Raw genomic sequence first — 20,398 nt, 5'->3', positions numbered from 1 at the left:
TTTCAAGTGCCAACAGCTCAAAATAACCAAAACAGCAAAGCAGCATCTGTGGAGTGGCATGTCCTGTACTCCTACATACATATTTTGGGGCGTATTCTGCTATCCTCCCCTAGAATGCAAAGCCCATGACTGCAGAGACTTTATTTTGTGCCATGAGCAAGCCCGGCATATACTAGGTAGTCAGTGTTAAACGTTTACCTTTCCTATAATGTATACCCATATTCCTTGTATAATTAGAACTTTAATTTCAAAAGACTAAAATCCTGGATTACTGAAATTCTTAGGTATAAACTCAGCATCCAAAAGAAAAAAAAAAAAAAATGTGTGCAAGGAGCGTAAATGCCCTTGGATGGCTAACGCGGAGCACGGGCGCCAGCTGCTTATCCAGGGCTCCCAAGTTTCTACCGCCGACACTAACAACTAACAACACTAGCACGTTCCGAAGCACCAGCTACAAGCGTTCGGACAGGCCTGCGGACAGGACGAGTGGGAAACCTGGGGCCCCAGGTGGCGTGATGCAGCCCGAAGTGCGGAACCGCGCCCAACAGGAACGGCCTGGCCAGGGTGCGGGAGCGGGCGCTGGGCACTCCGGCCCGCGTCTCTATGGTAGGAGCGGAAAAACCGGAAGTAGCCGCGAGAGGGGCGGGGCAGGGGCGGGGCCTCCGGCACCTCCTCCGCTGGGAGTCGAGGAGAGATGGCGGCCGCCGACGGCGTCGGGGAGGCTGCGCAGGGCGGGGAGCCAGGTCAGCCGGAGCCGCCGCCGCCCCAGCCGCATCCCCCGCCGCCCCAGCTGCCGCAAGAAGAGGCGGCGGCGTCCCCTATGGACGACGGGTTCCTGAGCCTGGACTCGCCCACCTATGTCCTGTACAGGTAACGCACACGGTATGGTCGCGGCGCGGGAGACCCTCCCCCGCGCGCGGCGCTGCACGGGGCGCGGCTGAGGCAGAAGCTCGCGCGTCCTCGCCGTCCGGCAGCCGGGAGCGGCGGGGTGGGGCCCGCGCTGTCACCGCTCTGGGCGGTGGAGTTTCCGGGCCCCACAGCGCTGGCCTGCTATAGTCCGAATGCCAAAGGGCTTGGGTGCAGTCGGACCGCAAAGGAGGTCCAGATTGGCTCACTTAAGAAACGGGGCTTCCCGTGGTTTGTTCTGCGGAAACGGAGAGAGCTAGCTTAAGATCTTTGGGGACCGGGACGTTTTCATTCGGCGTTTTCTTTCAGTGTTTTTAGCGCCCAGCGTCAGCCAGGCACCGAGGTAGGCTGTAAGGATGAGACTATGAGGATTCAACTCCGTTACGCATCCCCTCGTCGCCTCGCGCTTAGTGCAAGCCATGTGCAGTGTCGGGTACTGCTGTAACTTTCTCGCCTTTCCTCCCCATCTTGGCCACCACCCAGTCCCGTCCCCGTTAGTTCTTTGCTTTCTATTGGTCATGCTGGTTCCCCAGCTGCATTTTGAACCTGCAGAGACGACTGAGAAGTCCTTACTTTTCTCATGTCTTACTTTTTCTTCTATAGTTCTAGGTAAACCCATTAGATGGATGATTTGCGTAGGTTGTTTATGAATTGAGTGAAAGCCACTAGGCAGATTTCGTTCTTGCAGTGTTGGTGATTTCAGTTGGTTGAGGTGGCCCCGTAGCCCTCAGACCTCCTCTCTGAACTGTGAAATACTCCGCTTCTTCCCTTGACTGTGTCCGATTTCCCTGTGCCTAAAGGACAGCGGTACCATTCTCATGCCACTCCCCATCTAGGTCTCACACCTCGGGTAATTGTTTCCCCTGGATTTCTCCTTGTATAATGGGCACAATTTTAGGATTTGTCTAGATACCACAGAATTTTTGCTGTCAATAGCTGATGAGTACAGAGAACTGAAAAATGGATAATAGGGAAAGAATGTAAGTAAAAGAGTGGTTAACGAAAATTTGGTCACACTGAGCAGTTTACACAGCAGTGTCTATAGGCACCCAGTGTTGCCACTGTAATTTATTTTAGCATTGATAATGAGAAGTAGTATTCATTGAATACTTACTATATGCATTTATTATATGCTACATTTATAACATATAGCATATATATTTAAGCATACAGTAATACTATATAGTACATTTAGTGTATTTCCTGTATAATATTGTATATGCTAACTGTGTGTGTTAGGGTATAAATAGTATAATAGTGTATATATAGTATAATACTATGTATTATATGCTTACTATTATGCATATTTTAAGAGCTTAACATATTATCTCACTTAAACCTCCAAGTAGCCTTCTAAGGTTGGTTGGTAATAGTATCATCTCCATTTTATAAATGAAGAAATTGAGGCCCAGAGAGGTTAAGTAACTTCCTCAGGGTCACACAGCTAGTTAAGTGGTAGAGCCAGTGTTCCACAGATTCCAGACTCTACTGACCACCTGGGCCACCTTTCAGTGTACAGTAAAATGATAGTGATTACTTTTACTTTTAAATATCACTTCTACTTCTTCGGAGTATTCAAATAAAAATTGTTATTCAAAATTTTTTAAACTATTGACTGATTCCAAAGAGCCTTATTAGACCAATGAATTAGATTGATTTCTAATTTAAAACTATTGTGTACTCGCTAGAAAAACCTGCTTTTGCATTTATGTAAAAACTTTAAATTTGAAAGCTATTGATTTATTAACTTTAATTGGAAAATTATTCATTTTATTTTTCTTAAAAGTTTAATATGTAAAACAAAGTGGCAACACTTGGTCCTGAAGAATCCAACCATAGTTACATTATTTGTAAGTTAAAGTGTAATTGTTGCCTTTTTAAAAAAACATCAGATTTCTTTTTTTCCTTACAGGCTTGAATATAATCACTGAAAAATATATGTATTTTCAGGGACAGAGCAGAATGGGCTGATATAGATCCAGTGCCGCAGAATGATGGCCCCAATCCAGTGGTCCAGATCATTTATAGTGAAAAATGTAAGTTTATTTTTTATTAGGGAAAGGTCTGTAAGTCAAACTTAGTAGCAAAGTTGAAATTCACAACTATGTGACTAGATAGATGACAGATTTTTGTCTAATAAAGATCTAAATGACTTAAGCTAATCTTGTGGGGTTTTGTAATTTATTTTCATGATTAAAAGTTTCATTTTGTCCAAAGAGTGGACGTATTTTAAGTTTAAATAATGAATGTTACATTATAATACATAGTAACCACTGTGTGATTGTGCTTTTCATTTAGTGTTTAATCTCCACATGAGATACAACAGAAATGATTTACTGTTTTATTTAGAATAAACTTTGGTTGTTGAAACATGAGCATTTTGAAATATATTTTAGCTGTGAAATGTTAGGCTCAGCTGGAATATATTACTGATAGTGAGTGGATTATTTTCTTTGACAAAGTATTCTTTCATAATGAATGTGACATGCTTTGTAAATTGAAGGCCATACAAATGTTAATTGTTAGTTGTTCTTCTAGGAAAGGGTAAACAAAATGAAATGCTAGTTTTGTAGTTTTATGTAGTTTTATGTAGTTTTATGTATATATATATTTCTTTCAGTTAAGGCTCTGTTATCCAAGATCATTCCTCTTTTACAAAAAGCGATTATTATTTTTTCTGATTATGAGATAATGTCAAGAATGTAAAGAAAGTGGGCTCCCCTGGTGACACAGTGGTTGAGAGTCCGCCTGCCGATGCAGGGGACACGGGTTCGTGCCCCGGTCCGGGAAGATGCCACATGCCGCGGAGCAGCTGGGCCCGTGAGCCATGGCCGCTGAGCCTGCGCATCTGGAGCCTGTGCTCCGCAACAGGAGAGGCCGCAACAGTGAGAGGCCCACGTACCGCAAAAATTAAATTAATTAATTTAAAAAAAAATATATATATATATATCATATTGCAAACCACAAAGGAAAAGAGAGAAATAATGACCCGTTGATCAAAAATTGATAAATGATTATATCAGAATTTTAAATTTGTGCAACAGAAGACACCATGAATAAGTTAAAAAGCAAACAGCAGTGTGGGAGAAGATGTATAAACAGAGGATCGATATTCAGAACCTTATAAGGAATTCCTATGAAAGGTTAAAGAAACAGGGAAACTAATCAAAAAATAGACAAAGGGTACGAACTTGTAGTTCATAGAAGAAAAAATTTCGTTAGCCATTAAATAGGGGGAAAATCCATTATCATTAGGAATGAAAGATAATTTTAAACGGTTTTATGATATTAGATATTGAGACATACGAACAGATCCATGCTTTTCAGATGGTAGTTTTCATATGTTTAGCCATTTTAGAAAGCAGTTTTGCATGTATATTTAGTAAAACTAGAAAATGCTCATATCTTACAACCTTGAAGTGCTGCTTCGCATGATACATTCTGGGTTCATTCTGGCTTATGGCATCAGACGACATGTACTAGGAGGCTGAGAGCACAGACTTCAGAGCCAGACCATCTAGTTCAGATTCTAACTGCACCACTTTACTGACTCTGTAACCTTGGACAAGTTATTTAACCTCTCATTATCTCTGTCTCCTCCTGTGTAAAATGAGGACGATAGTAGTAACTACTTTATAGGGTGAGAGAGTTATACACGTGAAATAAGAGAACAGTGGCTGACTTACAGTAAGCACAGTGTGTGATAGCTGTCACAATTCACAGCATTTTTTGAAAGAACAAAATACTGGAAACCAGCTATATATTTGTGTTTTGGAGAATAGATAAATGTATCGTTGTCATACAGTTGTGTGCTATATAACCAATAAGAGGATCTAGATCTGTTATAATAGGGACAGATCGCAGAAACAGTGTTGAGTGGAAAAAAGGCACATAAGTTTTAGACACTTGGAGTATGACAGTATATTAAATTTGTAATTTTTAATTAAAAGGCTTTTAATATCAAAAAATCTAATGAATATAAAATTCTATTTATATAATCCCAAATTTATTGATGACCCTAAATTATATAGGTTCATATAGCCCTAAGACTGAGTATCCTAGTCCCACTTATAGAAATCTGTTCTGCAAAAAAATAGCATTGACATGTAAATTATGCCAGGCCCACTGTATGGAAAAGTGAAACAAGAATGATGTAGATGTGTATACACAGGCATGGAAGGACATATCACTGAGGGGGAAATGCCAAAATGAAAAGCGGGATGAAAATGTTATGCCAACTTCATTAAAAAACAAGAGCAAGATTACATTTATTTGCTTAGAAAAATGTCTGGAGAGACATATCAAGTGGTAACAGCCATTACCACTGATACAGATCCACTGCACTGGGGAGTAGCACTGGAGTACGGGAAACTTCATGTACTTTTATATTGTTTGCAGGGTTTACAAAGAGCATGTATTTATTTCTTTTCTTTTTTTTTTAATACCCAAAAGAGTTTTATTTTAAACATTTACCAAATTTAAGTTGTGCTAACTTCTGATACATAGACATATGTATCTACATAACTGTATATACATGTGTACATAAATACATATGTAATTCACATCTATGGTAATATTTTGAGCTTTACCTATGAAATTAATTTCAGTTTGGGTCAAATATTTCATCTTTTGCAAGAAACCTAACTTGTTCATGAAAATCTTGAATCCATCCGAGGTAAGGAATAGAATCCCGGGTAGGACTGGGATATGGGAGTGGGGTGGTCAGACATGCCACTAGCCCATACAGGGTGTGTTGGTGAAAATTTGAAAAAGGAGCCACATCGTCTGGGCAGACATGGCCATGCACCAATAAACTCGGCTTGGTGAGTAGGGCAGGATTTCAGCTCCCATTCCCTGCCTCAGCTGGATGCCTTGCACTGGGTGCAACCTGCATGTAGGTGGCAGTCCTAGAGGGATGGCTCAGTGGCGGTGCAAGCAGAAGATGGTGATCTGGCCACCCTTGTACAGCTCCATTCCTCGCTAGACTGATTTAATTTGTCTGGAGGAGTTTGGTTGGGTAGGGATCTTTTCTTCTCACCACTTCTGATGATTTAGCTGAAGAAGGAGATCTCCCCGATGGAAGAAGTCCATTTTTCAGGTTCAAGTGTGCAGATGGCCGTGCAGCCTCCAAGTGGGCTTTCATGGTTTAATCTTAGGAAATAGCCCAATGTTGATTCTTGAGTCCTAAAAAAAATATGCTGTCGATCTGGTTGTAGATGAGCTTTGCAATTTCCCTTTTCTCTCAGCGCCTCAGCTCGGCCGCCTCATGCCAGCGGTCGTACGGAGGGGCTGCGTGAGGAGAGAGGAGTGGGCGGGGAGCCACCAGGCTGCTCCCCAGTCCCAAGCGGGCTGGCTGGGGGACCAGGGCCATGCACGCCCCCACCCGGATGGCGCAGCCAAGCGGGCGCGTGGTGTTCCGCGCCCTCCAGGCTGACTCCCAGAACATGTATTTCTTTTTAATTAAAAATATTTTGGGGGCCTCCCTGGTGGCGCAGTGGTTGAGAGTCCGCCTGCCGATGCAGGGGATACGGGTTCGTGCCCCGGTCTGGGAGGATCCCATATGCCGCGGAGCGGCTGGGCCCGTGAGCCATGGCCGCTGGGCCTGCGCATCCGGAGCCTGTGCTCCGCAACGGGAGAGGCCACAACAGTGAGAGGCCCGCATACCGCAAAAAGAAAAAAAAAAAAAAAAAAAAAAAATTTTGGGGGACTTCCCTGGTGGTGCAGTGGTTAAGAATCCACCTTGCCAATGCAGGGGACATGGGTTCAAGCCCTGGTCTGGGAAGATCCCACATGCCACGGAGCAACTAAGCCTGTGCGCCACAACTACTGAGCCCGCGCTCTAAAGCCCGCGAGCCACAACTACGGAAGCCCGCGTGCCCTAGGGCCCATGCTCTGCAACAAGAGAAGCCACCGCAGTGAGAAGTCTGCGCACCACAACGAACAATAGGCCCTGCTCACCGCAACTAGAGAAAGCCCACACGCCACAACAGAGACTCAGTGCAGCCAAAAGAAAATATTTTTTAAAGTAACACATGCTCATTGAAGAAAAATTTGAAGATGTTAACATCAAAAGAAGAGTCTAATCATCGAGAACTAACCACTGTTAACATTTGGTGTGTAGCCTTCCACTCCTCGGAAAATATGTTACCACAGAGTTAGGTTTATACTATGTATGTATACATGTGTGAATATAAAATAATGTGTTTATACATTGTATATAGAGTTAACATGTTACAAGCATTTTGTTACACATTTTAAAGCATTTGGGAGCTTGGTTCTTAATGACCACATAATATTCCATCGTTTTTTACCATTTATATTGTTTCTAAATTTTACTCTGGTATAAATTAAATTCAGCATTCTAAAGGTAGTATTTAAGAGTAGATGACCTTTGTATGTTCAGAAGGAGCTATAATTATTCATGCTCTCCTCTGATAATTTCATTTTGGGGGTTGTAGTTTAACGAAACCATATACATACCCATGTGTGCTTGCATGCACACACATAAATACATATGTGTGTATTGTGTATTTAATTTTAAAAATTTTTTAATGAAAAGTCATTGGATGCTTAAAGTAGTGATTTTTATAGAACAAAATTGAAAACCAGTAGTAGCAGAATGGTTAGGCAAATCAGGATAGATTGACATTGTATTCATGCATATTGACCTACTAAAAGTTTGGGAACCCTGTCAGTAACTGGAAAATTATAGGCTATAAGAAAAATAGCAGGACTTTCCTGGTGGTCCAGTGGTTAAGAATCCATCTTCCGATGCAGGGGTTGATCCCTGGTCAGGGAACATACCCACGTGCCACGGGGCAACTAAGCCCATGTGCCACAGCTCCTGAGCCCGTGCTCCACAACTACCGAGCCCTTGCACTCTGGAGCCCACACGCCACAACTACTGAGCCCGCACGTTCTGGAGCCTACGCGTCACAACTAGAGAGCCTGCGCACTGCAACTACTGAGCCCATGCACTCTGGAGACCACACACCACAGTTAGAGAGAGGCTCATGTGCCACAACGAAGAGCCCGTGCACTGCAACAAAAGGTCCCGCATGCAGCAGTGAAGATCCCACATGCCACAACTAAGACCTGACACAGGCAAATAAATAACAAATAAATAAAAATTAAACAAAAAAGAAAACTAGCATAGCATGTCCACATAACTTTTTAATTGTGGAAGAAGAAGTAATGAGGAGTGTTTAACACCTGGGTTGTTTTAGTGGTCTGTTAGGACCTTAGTCTGTTCTCTACGTTAATCTGTGCTGTGATATGAAGGCATCTCAGCTGCAGTGACACGAGCATCGTGGTTAGCGGTGTGTGCTTTGGTGTCAGACTAGATTGGGGTTTAACTTCTGTCTCCAAAGTACACCGGGCCATGCGAACTTGTCAATCTCTCTCAAATCTGTTTCTCTTGTGGAAATGAGAGTAAAATAGGTTAATATTTGTAAAGGTCTATGTTCCTTCAGTTAAGAGATCGGCAAAGATCAGAGGTTTTGATACTCTGTCAGTGAGGGTGTGGAAAAAAATCGGTGTATTCATACATTCTTGGAGGGACTATATATTGAACAGACCTTTTCTGAGAGGTTAATTTGGTACCGTCTGTCAGCATCAACAGTGCACATAACCTTGATCCAGTAATTCCACTTGTAGTAATTCATCCTACAGCTGTACTGAATGTGCACGTGTGTGCAGAAACATACCATGATAGGACAGCGAAAGAATGAAAACAATTTAAACATTCATTTATAGGGGACGAGTTAGGTATAATTAGAGTGCCCATACAACGAAATGCTGTGCAACTGTTTGGAAAATGTAGTAAACTTTGTCACGGGGAATGTGGTTGAAAATTATGTCATCTTCTCATCTTGTTCCTCAAACTCGTATGTTCATAAGTAAACATATATTTTTAACTAAACGAATAGCTGCTGCTCTGCACCTTACGTTTTTCACTCAACAGCCTGTCTTAGCAGCTGTTCCATTTCAGTACATAACAGAACAGCCTCGTTACTAATAGCTGCATAGGATTTTGTTGTATGGGTGTACCATGATGGACTTAACCCGTTCTTCACTCATGGAAATTTCAGTTGTTTCCAGTCTTCATTTCTTTATTTCTTAGGTAAATTTCCTTGGATGCTTTGGGCACATACAGGAGTATGTTTGTAAGAAAACTTACTGGAACTGGAATTCTTAGGTCAATGAGTAGTCATTTATTTATTTGTTTGTTTGTTTATTTATTAGAGAAACACTTTATTTTTGGCTGCATTGGGTCTTTGTTGCTGAGCGTGGGCTTTCTCTAGTTGTGGCGAGCAGGGGCTACTCTTCGTTGCAGTTCGCGGACTTCTCATTGCGGTGGCTTCTCGTTGTGGAGCACAGGCTCTAGGCATGCGGGCTTCAGTAAGTTGTGGCTCACGGGCTCAGTAGTTGTGGCTCACGGGCTGTAGGCGTGCAGGCTTCAGTAGTTGTGGCACGCGGGCTCTAGAGCTCAGGCTCAGTAGTTGTGGTGCACGGGCTTAATTGCTCCTCGGCATGTGGGATCTTCCCAGACCAGGGCTCAAACCCGTGTCCCCTGCATTGGCAGGCAGATTCTTAACCACTGCACCACCAGAGAAGTCCCCAGTTTTTAATTTTTAATAGATGTTACCAAGTGGTTTTCCATAGAGATATTTACTAGTTTATACGACCTTGAATAATGTGAGTGAAAAAAGCAAGGCCTAGGACGTTAGAGTGGGATGTGATCTCATTAGTATTAAAAAAAAAATGGGAGGTTGGAATTAGAACATATACTTCTATGTGCATAGGATATATTTGGAAGGATACACTAGAAACACTCCACAGTTGCTTCTGGGGAGAAGGACTGGGAATTTAGTGGAATGGAAACTTAGCATAAACCTTTTTGTACTGTTTGAGTTTTCTATCATTGTGTATATTACTTTTTCAGTTAAAAAAAACTGATCAAAATAAAATGTGAGAAAAACAGCTAAGTGAATATATTTGGATATATGCACTCTTAATTTTTCTTTAATGCATAAGGTCTCTGGGGGATCTGGAGTCTGGCATCAACCCCTGTATTTGCATCCTGGCTGTGACACAAGTTATCAGGGTGGCAGTCATAGTCATTGGATTTTCTTTCTTTTGCTTATTGTTATAAATCGTATACATACAATAAAGTATCTTCCTCACAGAGTAAAACAACACTTTGTACTATAGTGGTTGTTTTAAACAAGAAAGACCATCCTAATGCAGTTGTGTCCTCTGTTTCTAGTTCAGGATGTTTATGATTATTTCCGGGCTGTCCTGCAGCGTGACGAGAGAAGTGAACGAGCTTTTAAACTAACCAGAGATGCTATCGAGTTAAATGCAGCCAATTACACAGTGTGGTAAGTAAGACACATTGTTAATATTCCCTGTCTGAATGTCGCAGGTTTTAGTTTGGATGACTTCTTTCTTAACGTTAATTTTTATCAAAATAACAATTCACATGTGAGCTTAAAAGTCAGAGGCTGAATGAAAAATAGCAATCTCTGCTCTATTCCTTCTCACTACAGAGTCCCACTCCCCGGAGGCAACAATTCCTAGGTGTTTTTTCTTAAAATCACCTCTATATTCTAAATCATATGCTTGATTATTTGTGATTTTTTCATTTTAGACATTACTCCTTCTATGGAAAATAGAGTTCAGTCTCCTATACTGTCTCCATCACAGTAATCAGTTCATGGTTCATGCGGACCCACATTTCATCATATATTTACATTTCCTTTAACAGATTGGCTTTTTTATTTAGTTTTGTTCTCTTTTTACCAGCAAGTTAACTGTCTCCCAGACTCTCCGCTCATGGAGAATGTCTCGTTACTGTTGAGCACAGCAGGTAACCCTTCAGTTCCTTCCTTTCTTCTCCAAGGACTTGGGCACCACGTGTCTGGTCCATAGCTCTTTCCTGTGTTGGGTCCCTGTTTCCTAGATCCCACATCTTTCTCTTTCCTGCTTTACTCTCATTTTATAGACCAGATCCTTGAATAGAAGAAAACTCTTAGAAGGCTGTGATGGAAATTGTTACTGAGGTTTCATAAATTTGAAAGTGTCTTCAGTCTCTTCGAGCTTTAGTGATAGAATTCTAGATTGGAAATCATTCTCCGTTAGATTTTTAAAACTGTCTTTCTGTTTCTTTCAGCCTCTATTGAGAAGATTCCCATTCCTTCGTTTTAACCTTTTCTTTAGCTTTGGGAATTTTTTTTTTTTTTATGTTCTTTTGATAATGTCTTCTCTCTTTCCTCTGTTGACTGTCTCTGGAATGCCTTTTAGTTGCATGTTGTACTTCTGAGGTTGTCTTTTCTTACTCTCATCCGTTTTTATTTACTTTTGAGATTTCTTCAACTTTATCTTCTAACTCTTCTATCTGCACTCATTTTTAATTTACAAGAGCTCTTTTTATCTTCTCTGAGTATTCTTTTTTAATAGCATCTTGTTTATTTCATAGATGGGATATGTTTTCATTTTTTCTATTTGTTTTGCTCTCTTTAATGTAAACATTTTTCTCAGATGAATGGTAATTCTTGGCTCTCCTTTCATACTTACAGTGGAAGCAGGAAAAACCTGATTTGGCATCTCTGCATGTTGCAGGACTTGTCACCTAGAGGGCTTTACCATGAAGCTAGTGTGGAGGCATGGCTGTTTTGTTTGACGTCTTCATATGTCAGTATTTCTGGGTCTTTTCTCTTGACTACTTTGTTTCTCTGAAGAAGAGCTGTCTGAGGAGTGTACATTTGGCTGCCACAGTTCTGGGGGTCAATTCTGGCAGGGGAAGACAGGGGTGGGGGCCATCTCAGCTATTCAGTGTATCAGCGTTTTAAATTTCCTTGTTTCCAGCCTTTACCTCACCCTGCCTTCTGCTGTGTCTGGTATTTCTTTCTGCATTGGATTTTTCCAGAAAATAAATCCACTTGTCTGCTGCCCAGGCTTTTTAGGAAAACCCTAGTCCTCCTTCTCCTGCATGTTTTCTTTACTTTCACAAAACACACTTCACTTCTGGCGCTTCTAGTCACCGAATGTGTGTGGGATTTTTCCCCTACCAAGCAGTTCCCTGTGACACCACCTGGTTGTCCTACAGTTTAACTCAATTCTAACACTGTCTACCTGCAGGTAACGTCAGATCCCACAGGTTAAGGGCTTGGTCCCACAAGCCTGCCCCACCCCAATGCCAGTCGCACATCCTGTGCTTCTGACTGGTGGGCCATAAATCAGAGGTTCCACGACCCCCTCCTTGGGTTCAACTGATTTGCTAGAGCAGCTCACAGAACTCAGGGAAACACTTACTTATGTTTACCAGTTTATTAAATGATATGATAAAACACACAGATGCGCAGCCAGATGAAAAGGTGCATAGGGTGACATCTGGGAGGGTCCCAAGCACTGGAGCTTCCGTTCCTGTGGGGTTGAGGTGCATCACCCTCCTGGTACGTGGATGTGTTCACCCACCTGGAAGCTCTCCAAATCCCCTACTGTTGGGATTTAATGGTGGCTTCCTCGCGTGGACACGATCGATTATTAACTCCATTTCCAGCCCTTCTCCCCTGTCTGGAAGATGGGAGGTGGAGCTGAACATTCCAAGTTTCTAATCAAGGCTTGGTCTTTCTGGTGACCATGAGCCATCCAGGAGCCCAACCAGAATCACCTCAGTAGAAGAGATACCCGAGTGCTCTTATCACTCAGGAATTTACAAGGGTTTTAGGAGCTCTGTGTGAGGAAAAAAAAAAAAAGACAGACACACACACACACACACACACACACCCAGGTTGGGAGATGTCACCTCTCTGCTCAGGGTTGGGGGAAGGATCTTGGCTGCTGAGGACTCTTTCTACATTTTAAAATGTTTAGAGCCCCACTCTTGACTTCCAGTTTCGGAAATACCTGATACATCTCACTTCTGAACCTTTCTTCCTCACTTGACAGGTGTTTAGCACTTTCTGGTTTTCTAAGTCAGTCAAAACTATCAGCTTACCATTTTCCATTGTTTTGTTGACCTCTTTCAATTGCTGTGGTATCCCCTCATCCTTGTGGATTTATACCCTTTTTATTTCTTTACTGTCATTTTAGTAGGATTATCTAGAGCTGTTAGTGTGATCTTCCATCACTTTATGTCTCTAATATGCACTTTTTTAGCTTGTAAGAAATTCCTGACTGTACACAGATCAGAGCAACTTAGAATGCATTTAAAATTTCCTAAGTTTATTTGCTGTTTTCTTAAAAACAGTATACCTGAAATTACCCATATGAACCAGGCTGCCTGTATGTGTATGTGCTCTGTGGAGCCTCATTTTCTTTAAGCTAATTATAATAGAGAAATACTGTCATTTCCTCTATTTAGCATTTCATTTTAAGAGATAACTTTTAAAGTAGTTTTTTTGGGGGGCAGAGTCAAGATGGCGGTGTGGGAAGACACAAGAGTTGGCATCTCCCCACAACTAGGGCGCTTGCCAGACACTGGTGGGGGACCTCGAAGCCCAAGGAGACGGGAGGAACCCCCAAGTGAACCGGTAGGACATGGGGGGACTGAGCAGGGAGGAGAAGTGGAGGCCAGACAGGACCGGCGCCCCTGAGGGGTGGCTGAGAGGGGAGGGGTTCCTATGCCTGGAGGGACCCTCGGGGGCTCAGATCGGAGTGGGGAGAGTGCCCAGCATTTGCCCTACTCACTCGAGCCTGGGAAGCCTGCTGGGCTCCCAGGCCGGGTGCCCTGCCCTCCAAAGCCCCGTCCAGGATGCGTGGGTCCTGGAGGCATAGGAGGGAGGCCAGGGGAGAGGAGGAGAGGCAGCAGGAGGGGCCCTCCAGGACGGGAGGAGCAGAAGAGGAGCAGAGGGTGTTTGCCCCGCCCACTTGGGCCCAGGAAGCCAGCTGGGCTCCCAGGCGGGTCGCCCGTCCTCTACCAGAAGCAGACCTAGGCCCCTTCTGTTCCATTGAGCCTAAGCGCCCCCCGCCAACACACACACCCCCCAGGGCCTTTTCCAGCCGTGTGAGTCCCAAGCATAGACCCCGCCCACTACCCAAACCTCGCCCTTGCTTAGGCCCCGCCCTCCACAGCCAAGGCCTTTTCTACCTTTTTTTTTTTTTCCCTCTGCTCTTGTTTTTTTTTTTCCCCTTCTGCTCTTGTTTACTATTGTGATTCTGTTTTACCTTACGGTTGTTCCATGTATATTTTTATTTTTATATTCTCTCTAACATATCTGTTAGTTTCCTAGTCTAATTTTATTTTTTACTCTTTCTTCTTCTTCTTCTTCTTTTTTTTTTTTTTTTTTTGCTGCTCTGCGCAGCTTGCAAAATCTTGGCACATGAGCCAGGGGTAGGACCGAAGCTCCTGCGGTAGGAGTTCCGAGTCTGAACCACTGGACTAACAGAGCACCTCAGACCCCAGGGAATATTCATCGCAGTGAGGTCTCCCAGAGGTCCTCATCTCGGCACCAAGACCCAGCCCTACCCAACAGCCAACAAACTCCAGTGTTGGACGCCTCAGGCCAAACAACAAGTAAGACAGGAACACAATCCCACCCATCAAAAAAAAAAAAAAATGAGACTGCAAAATATATGTCACAGATGAAGAGGCAAGGTAAAAACATACAAGGCCAAATAAATGAAGAGGAAATAGGCAATCTACCTGAAAAAGAATTCACAGTAATGATGGTAAAGATGATTCAGACTCTCGGAAATAAAATGGAGGCACTGATTGAGAAAATACAAGAAATGTTTAACAAAGATCTAGAAGAACTAAAGAACAAACAAACAGAGATGAACAACACAACTGAAATGAAAAATACACTAGAAGGAATCAATAACAGAATAACTGTGGCAGAAGAACGAATAAGTGAGCTGGAAGATAAAATGGTCGAAATAACTGCCGAGGAACAGAATAAAGAAAAAAGAATGAAAAGAATAGAGGACAATCTCAGATAGCTCTGGGACAACACTAAACGCGCCAACATTCAAATTATAGGGGTCCCAGAAGAAGAAGAGAAAAAGAAGGGGTCTGAGAAAATATTTGAAGAGATTATAGTGGAAAACTTCCCTAACGTAGGAAAGGAAATAGTCACCTAAGTCCAGGAAGCACAGAGAGTTCCGTTCAGGATAAACCCTAGGAGAAACACACCAAGACATACTAAAACTAACCAAAATTAAATACAAAGAAAAAATATTAAAAGCAAGGGAAAAACAAAAAATAACATACAATGGAATCCCCAAAACGTTAACAGCTGATTTTTCAGCACAAACTCTGCAAGCCAGAAGGGAGTGGCAAGGTATACTTGAAGTGATGAAAAACAAAAACCTACAACCAAGACTGCTCTGCCCAGCAATGATCTTATTCAGATTTGATGGAGAAATTAAAAGCTTTTCAGACAAGCAAAAGCTAAGAGAATTCAGCACCACTAAACCAGCTTTACAATAAATGCTAAAGAAACTTATCTAGGCGGGAAACACGAGAAGAAAAAGACCTACAAAAACAAACCCAAGGGCTTCCCCAGTGGCGCGGTGGTTGAGAGTCCGCCTGCCGATGCAGGGGACACGGGTTCGTGCCCCGGTCCGGGAAGATCCCACATGCCGCGGAGCGGCTGGGCCCGTGAGCCATGGCCGCTGAGCCTGCGCGTCCAGAGCCTGTGCTCCGCGACGGGAGAGGCCACAACAGTGAGAGGCCCGCGTAACGCAAAAAAAAAAAACAAACCCAAAACAATTAAGAAAATGGTAATAGGAATATACATATCGATAATAACCTTGAATGCAAATGGATCAAATGCCCCAACCAAAAGACACAGACTGGCTGAATGGATACAAAAACAAGATCCATATATATGCTGTCTACAAGAGATGCACTTCAGATGTAGGGACACATACAGGTGGAAAGTGAGGGAATGGAAAAACATACTGCATGCAAATGGAAATCAAAAGAAAGCTGCAGTAACAATACTCGTATCAGATAAAATAGACTTGAAAATAAAGACTGTTACAAGAGATAAGGAAGGACACTACATGATGATCAAGGGGTCAATCCAAGAAGAAGATACAACAATTATAAATGTTTATGCACCCAACATAGGAGCACCTCAATACATAAGGCAAATGCTAATAACCAGGAAAGGAGAAATCGACAGTAACACAATAATAGTAGGGGACTTTAACAACCCACTTACCCAATGGACAGATCATCCAAACAGAAAATAAAGAAACACAAGCTTTAAATGACACAATAGACCAGATAGATTTAATTGATATTTATAGAACATTCCACCCAAAAGTGGCAGAATACACTTTTTTTCAGGTGCACACAGAACATTCTCCAGGATAGATCACATCATGGGTCACAAATCAAGCCTCGGAAAATTTAAGAAAATTGAAATCATATCAAGCATCTTTTCTGACCACAATGGTATGAGATTGGAAATCAGTTATAGGAAAAAGACTAAAAAACACAAATACATGGAGGCTAAACAGTGCACTACTAAATAACAGATCACTGAAGAAATCAAAGAAGAAATAAAAAAATACATAGAAACAAATGACAACAGAAACAACCGAAAACCTATGGGATGCAGCAAAAACAGTTCTAAGAGGGAAGTTTATAGCAATTCAATCTCACCTCAAGAAACAAGAAAAGTCTCAAACAATCTAACCCTACACCTAAAGGAAGTAGAGAAAGAAGAACAAAGAAAACCCAAAGTCAGTAGAAGGAAAGAAATCATAAATATCAGAGCAGAAATAAATGAAATAGGAACGAAGAAAACAATAGCAAAGATCAATAAAACTAAAAGCTAGTTCTTTGAGAAGATAAACAAAATTGATAAACCTTTAGCCAGACTCACCAAGAAAAAAAGGGAGGGGATGCAAATCAATAAAATTAGAAATGAAGAAGAAGAAATCACAACTGACACCACAGAAATACAAAGGATTATAAGAGACTACTACAAACAACTATATGCCAGAAAAATGGACAACCATGAAGAAATGGACAAATTCTTGGAAAGGTACAATTTTCCAAGACAGAACTAGGAAGAATTAGAAAATATAAACAGACCTATCATAAGTAATGAAATTCAAACTGTAATTAAAAGTCTTCCAACAAACAAAAGTCCAGGGCCGGATGGCTTCACAGGTGAATTCTATCAAACATTTAGAGAAGAGCTAACACCCATCCTTCTCAAACTCTTCCAAAAAATTACAGAGGGAGGAACGCTCGCAAATTCATTCTACGAAGCCACCATCACCCTGATACGAAAACCAGAAAAAGATATCACAGAAAAAATTATAGACCAATATCACTGATGAACATAGCTACAAAGATCCTCAACAAAATACTAACAAACAGGATCCAACAACATATTAAAAGGATCATACACCATGATCTAGTGGGGTTTATCCCAGGGATGCAAGGATTCTTCAGTATATGCAAATCAATCAATGTGATACACCATATTAACAAATTACAGAATAAAAAGCATATGATCATCTCAATCGATGCAGAAAAAGCTTTTGACAAAATTCAGCACCCATTTATAAAAACTCTCCAGAAAATGGGCAAACCCATTTTCTGGAAATAATCCCATTTACCATTGCAACAAAAAGAATAAAATACCTAGGAATAAACCTACCTAAGGGGGCAAAATACTTCTACTCAGAAAACTATAAAGCACTGATGAAAGAAATCAAAGATGATGTAAACAGATGGAGAAATATGCCATGTTCTTGGATTGGAAGAATCAATATTGTGAAAATGGCTATACTACCCAAAGCAATCTACAGATTCAGTGCAATCCCTATCAAACTATCAATGTCATTCTTCACAGAATTAGTGCAAAAATTTTTACAATTTGTATGGAAACACAAAAGACCCCGAATAGCCGAAGCAATCTTGAGAAAGAAAAACAGAGCTGTAAGAATCAGGCTCCCCGACTTCAAACTATACTACAAAGCTAGAGTAATCAAGACAATATGGTACTGGCACAAAAACAGAAATATAGATCAGTGGAACAGGATAGAAAGCCCAGAGATAAACCCATGCACATGTAGTCAACCTAATCTATGACAAAGGAGGCAAGAACATACAATGGAGAAAAGACAGCCTCTTCAATAAGTGGTGCTGTGAAAACTGGACAGCTACATGTAAAAGAATGAAATCAGAACACTCCCTAACACCATACACAAAAATAAACTCAAAATGGATTAAAGACCTAAATGTAAGACCAGACACTATAAAACTCTTAGAGGAAAACATAGGAAAAACACTCTTTGACATAAAACACAGCAAGATCTTTTTTGTCCCACCCCCTAGAGTAATGAAGATAAAAGCAAAAATAAACAAATGGGACCTAATTAAAGTTAAAAGCTTTTGCACAGCAAAGGAAATCTAATCAAGACGAAAAGACAACCCTCAGAATGGGAGAAAATATTTGCAAGTGAAACAATGGACAAAGGATTAATCTCCAAAATATACAAACAGCTCATGGAGCTCAATATCGAAAAACAAACAACCCAATTAAAAACTGCATGGAAGACTTAAATAGACATTTCACCAAAGAAGACATACAGATGGCCAAGAGGCATATGAAAAGATGCTTAACATCACTAATTATTAGCAAAGTGCAAATCAAAACTACAGTGAGGTATCACCTCACACCAGTCAGAATGGCTATTAACAAAAAATCTAGAAACAGTAAATGCTGGAAAGGGTGTGGTGAAAGGGAACCCTCTTGCACTGTTGGTGGGAAGGTAAATTGATACAACCACTATGGAGAACAGTATAGAGGTTCCTTAAAAAACTAAAAATAGAACTACCATATGATCCAGCAATCCCACTATTGGGCATATACCCTGAGAAAACCATTATTCAGAAAGAGACATGTAACACAGTGTTCATTGCAGCACTATTTAGAATAGCCAGGACATGGAAGCAACCTAAATGTTCATCAACAGATGAATGGATAAAGATGTGGCACATATATACAATGGAATAGTACTCAGCCATAAAAAGAAAGGAAATTGAGTTATTTGTAGTGAGGTGGATGGATCTAGAGTCTGTCATACAAAGTGAAGTAAGTCAAAGAGAAAAACAAATACCGTATGCTAATACGTATATATGGAATCAAAAAAATGGTACTGCTGAACCTAGTGGCAGGGCAGGAATAAAATCGTAAACATAGAAATGGACTTGAGGACACGGGGTGGTCAGGAAACTGGGGCAAAGTGAGAGTAGCATCGACATGTACACTACCAAATGTAAAATAGATAGCTGGTGGGAAGCAGCCGCATAGCACAGGGAGATCAGCTCGGTGCTTTGCGATGACCTAGAGGGGTGGGATGGGGAGGGTGGGAGGGAGGCTCACGAAGGAGGGGATATAAGGATATATGTATACATATGGCTGATTCGCTTTGTTATACCGCAGAAACGAACACAGTATTGTGAAGCAATTATGCTCCAATAAAGATGTATTAAAAATTATTTTTAAGTTTTTTGTCTCATTATGTATCGAGTTGGAATATTTTGAAATTTTGAAGTAAAAATAGACTAGAACTAATCATGTCTTTAGGGAAAAGTTTTTTTAATGATTTGACTTCACCTGTGAAGAAATTAAAGAGAAACTTGTTTCATTTATAAGTAGCATTTTTATGGTGGTTCTAAAAGTAAAATATATGATAATGTTTGTAATGAAATTAATTTATTATATGAGTAATGTATCTAAATGAACAGGTTATACCATATGGGGAAAGAGATGTTTTTGATTCTTGTGTAATAGAACACTAGTAACCAGAGTATCACCTGGAAATAATCACTTGTTGGTTGTCTTTTCTTCTGTCTCACATTTGCTGCCTTTCACTATTTTGCTTCAAAATGCTTGATTCTTCCATTCATCAGATAGTTGTATGAGTTTGGACAACCACAAGCAGTTAAGTTGCTAAATGATTGGTTATATAGAATACCTACCAAAAATGTGTCTATGTTGCTGTCTTGTGACTTCATTTGATACTGTGGCTGGGCAATTTATGTGGAGTAATGAGACTTTGGATGCTTGATGTTTGCTGTAGGCATTTTCGGAGAGTTCTCTTAAAGTCACTCCAAAAGGATCTACATGAGGAAATGAACTACATCACGGCAATAATTGAGGAACAGCCCAAAAACTATCAAGTTTGGTAAGATGAAAATAGGAAGGAAATAAGTCACTATGCTAATAGTACCTGCCAATGGGTGACAAAACCATAGGGAATTGTTTGTTTCTTTATAATTACAGTGCTTGCATTGGAGCTAATGTCACCAGTCTTAACAGTGTTGTTGGGAGTAACTGAGGTAACTTTATGTTTAGTGCTTGAAGTGGTGCTTGACCCATAGTTAACACTCAAATGTTTGCTGCCGTAATTATTTCAGACTTCGATATTAGCACGTGATAGTGCTAGAGTCAGGAAAATATTTGAGTGAAAAATCTGAAAAAATGTTTCTATTCAGTGTGTTATAAAATGACTC

General features: G+C 41.2%; 1 protein-coding gene across 1 annotated transcript in view; it reads left to right on the top strand.

The window, feature by feature from the left end:
- Positions 1-668: 668 nt before the first annotated feature.
- FNTA (farnesyltransferase, CAAX box, subunit alpha) overlaps positions 669-20,398 on the top strand; it is a 30,042-nt gene continuing 10,312 nt past the window's right edge. Inside the window, exons 1-4 of the mRNA XM_081220932.1 lie at positions 669-870; positions 2,857-2,942; positions 10,175-10,289; positions 19,966-20,070. Of these exons, the coding sequence (XP_081077058.1) occupies positions 695-870; positions 2,857-2,942; positions 10,175-10,289; positions 19,966-20,070 (482 nt within the window). The 5' untranslated portion in view covers positions 669-694. The remainder of the gene's footprint in view (positions 871-2,856; positions 2,943-10,174; positions 10,290-19,965; positions 20,071-20,398) is intronic.

Source organism: Mesoplodon bidens (genome assembly GCF_964165515.1).
Source record: "Mesoplodon bidens genome assembly, chromosome: 20".
In the NCBI taxonomy this organism is placed as follows: Eukaryota; Metazoa; Chordata; class Mammalia; order Artiodactyla; family Ziphiidae; genus Mesoplodon; species Mesoplodon bidens.
Note: the sequence above shows the minus strand (reverse complement) of the source record. Positions and strands in the feature narration are given on the sequence as shown.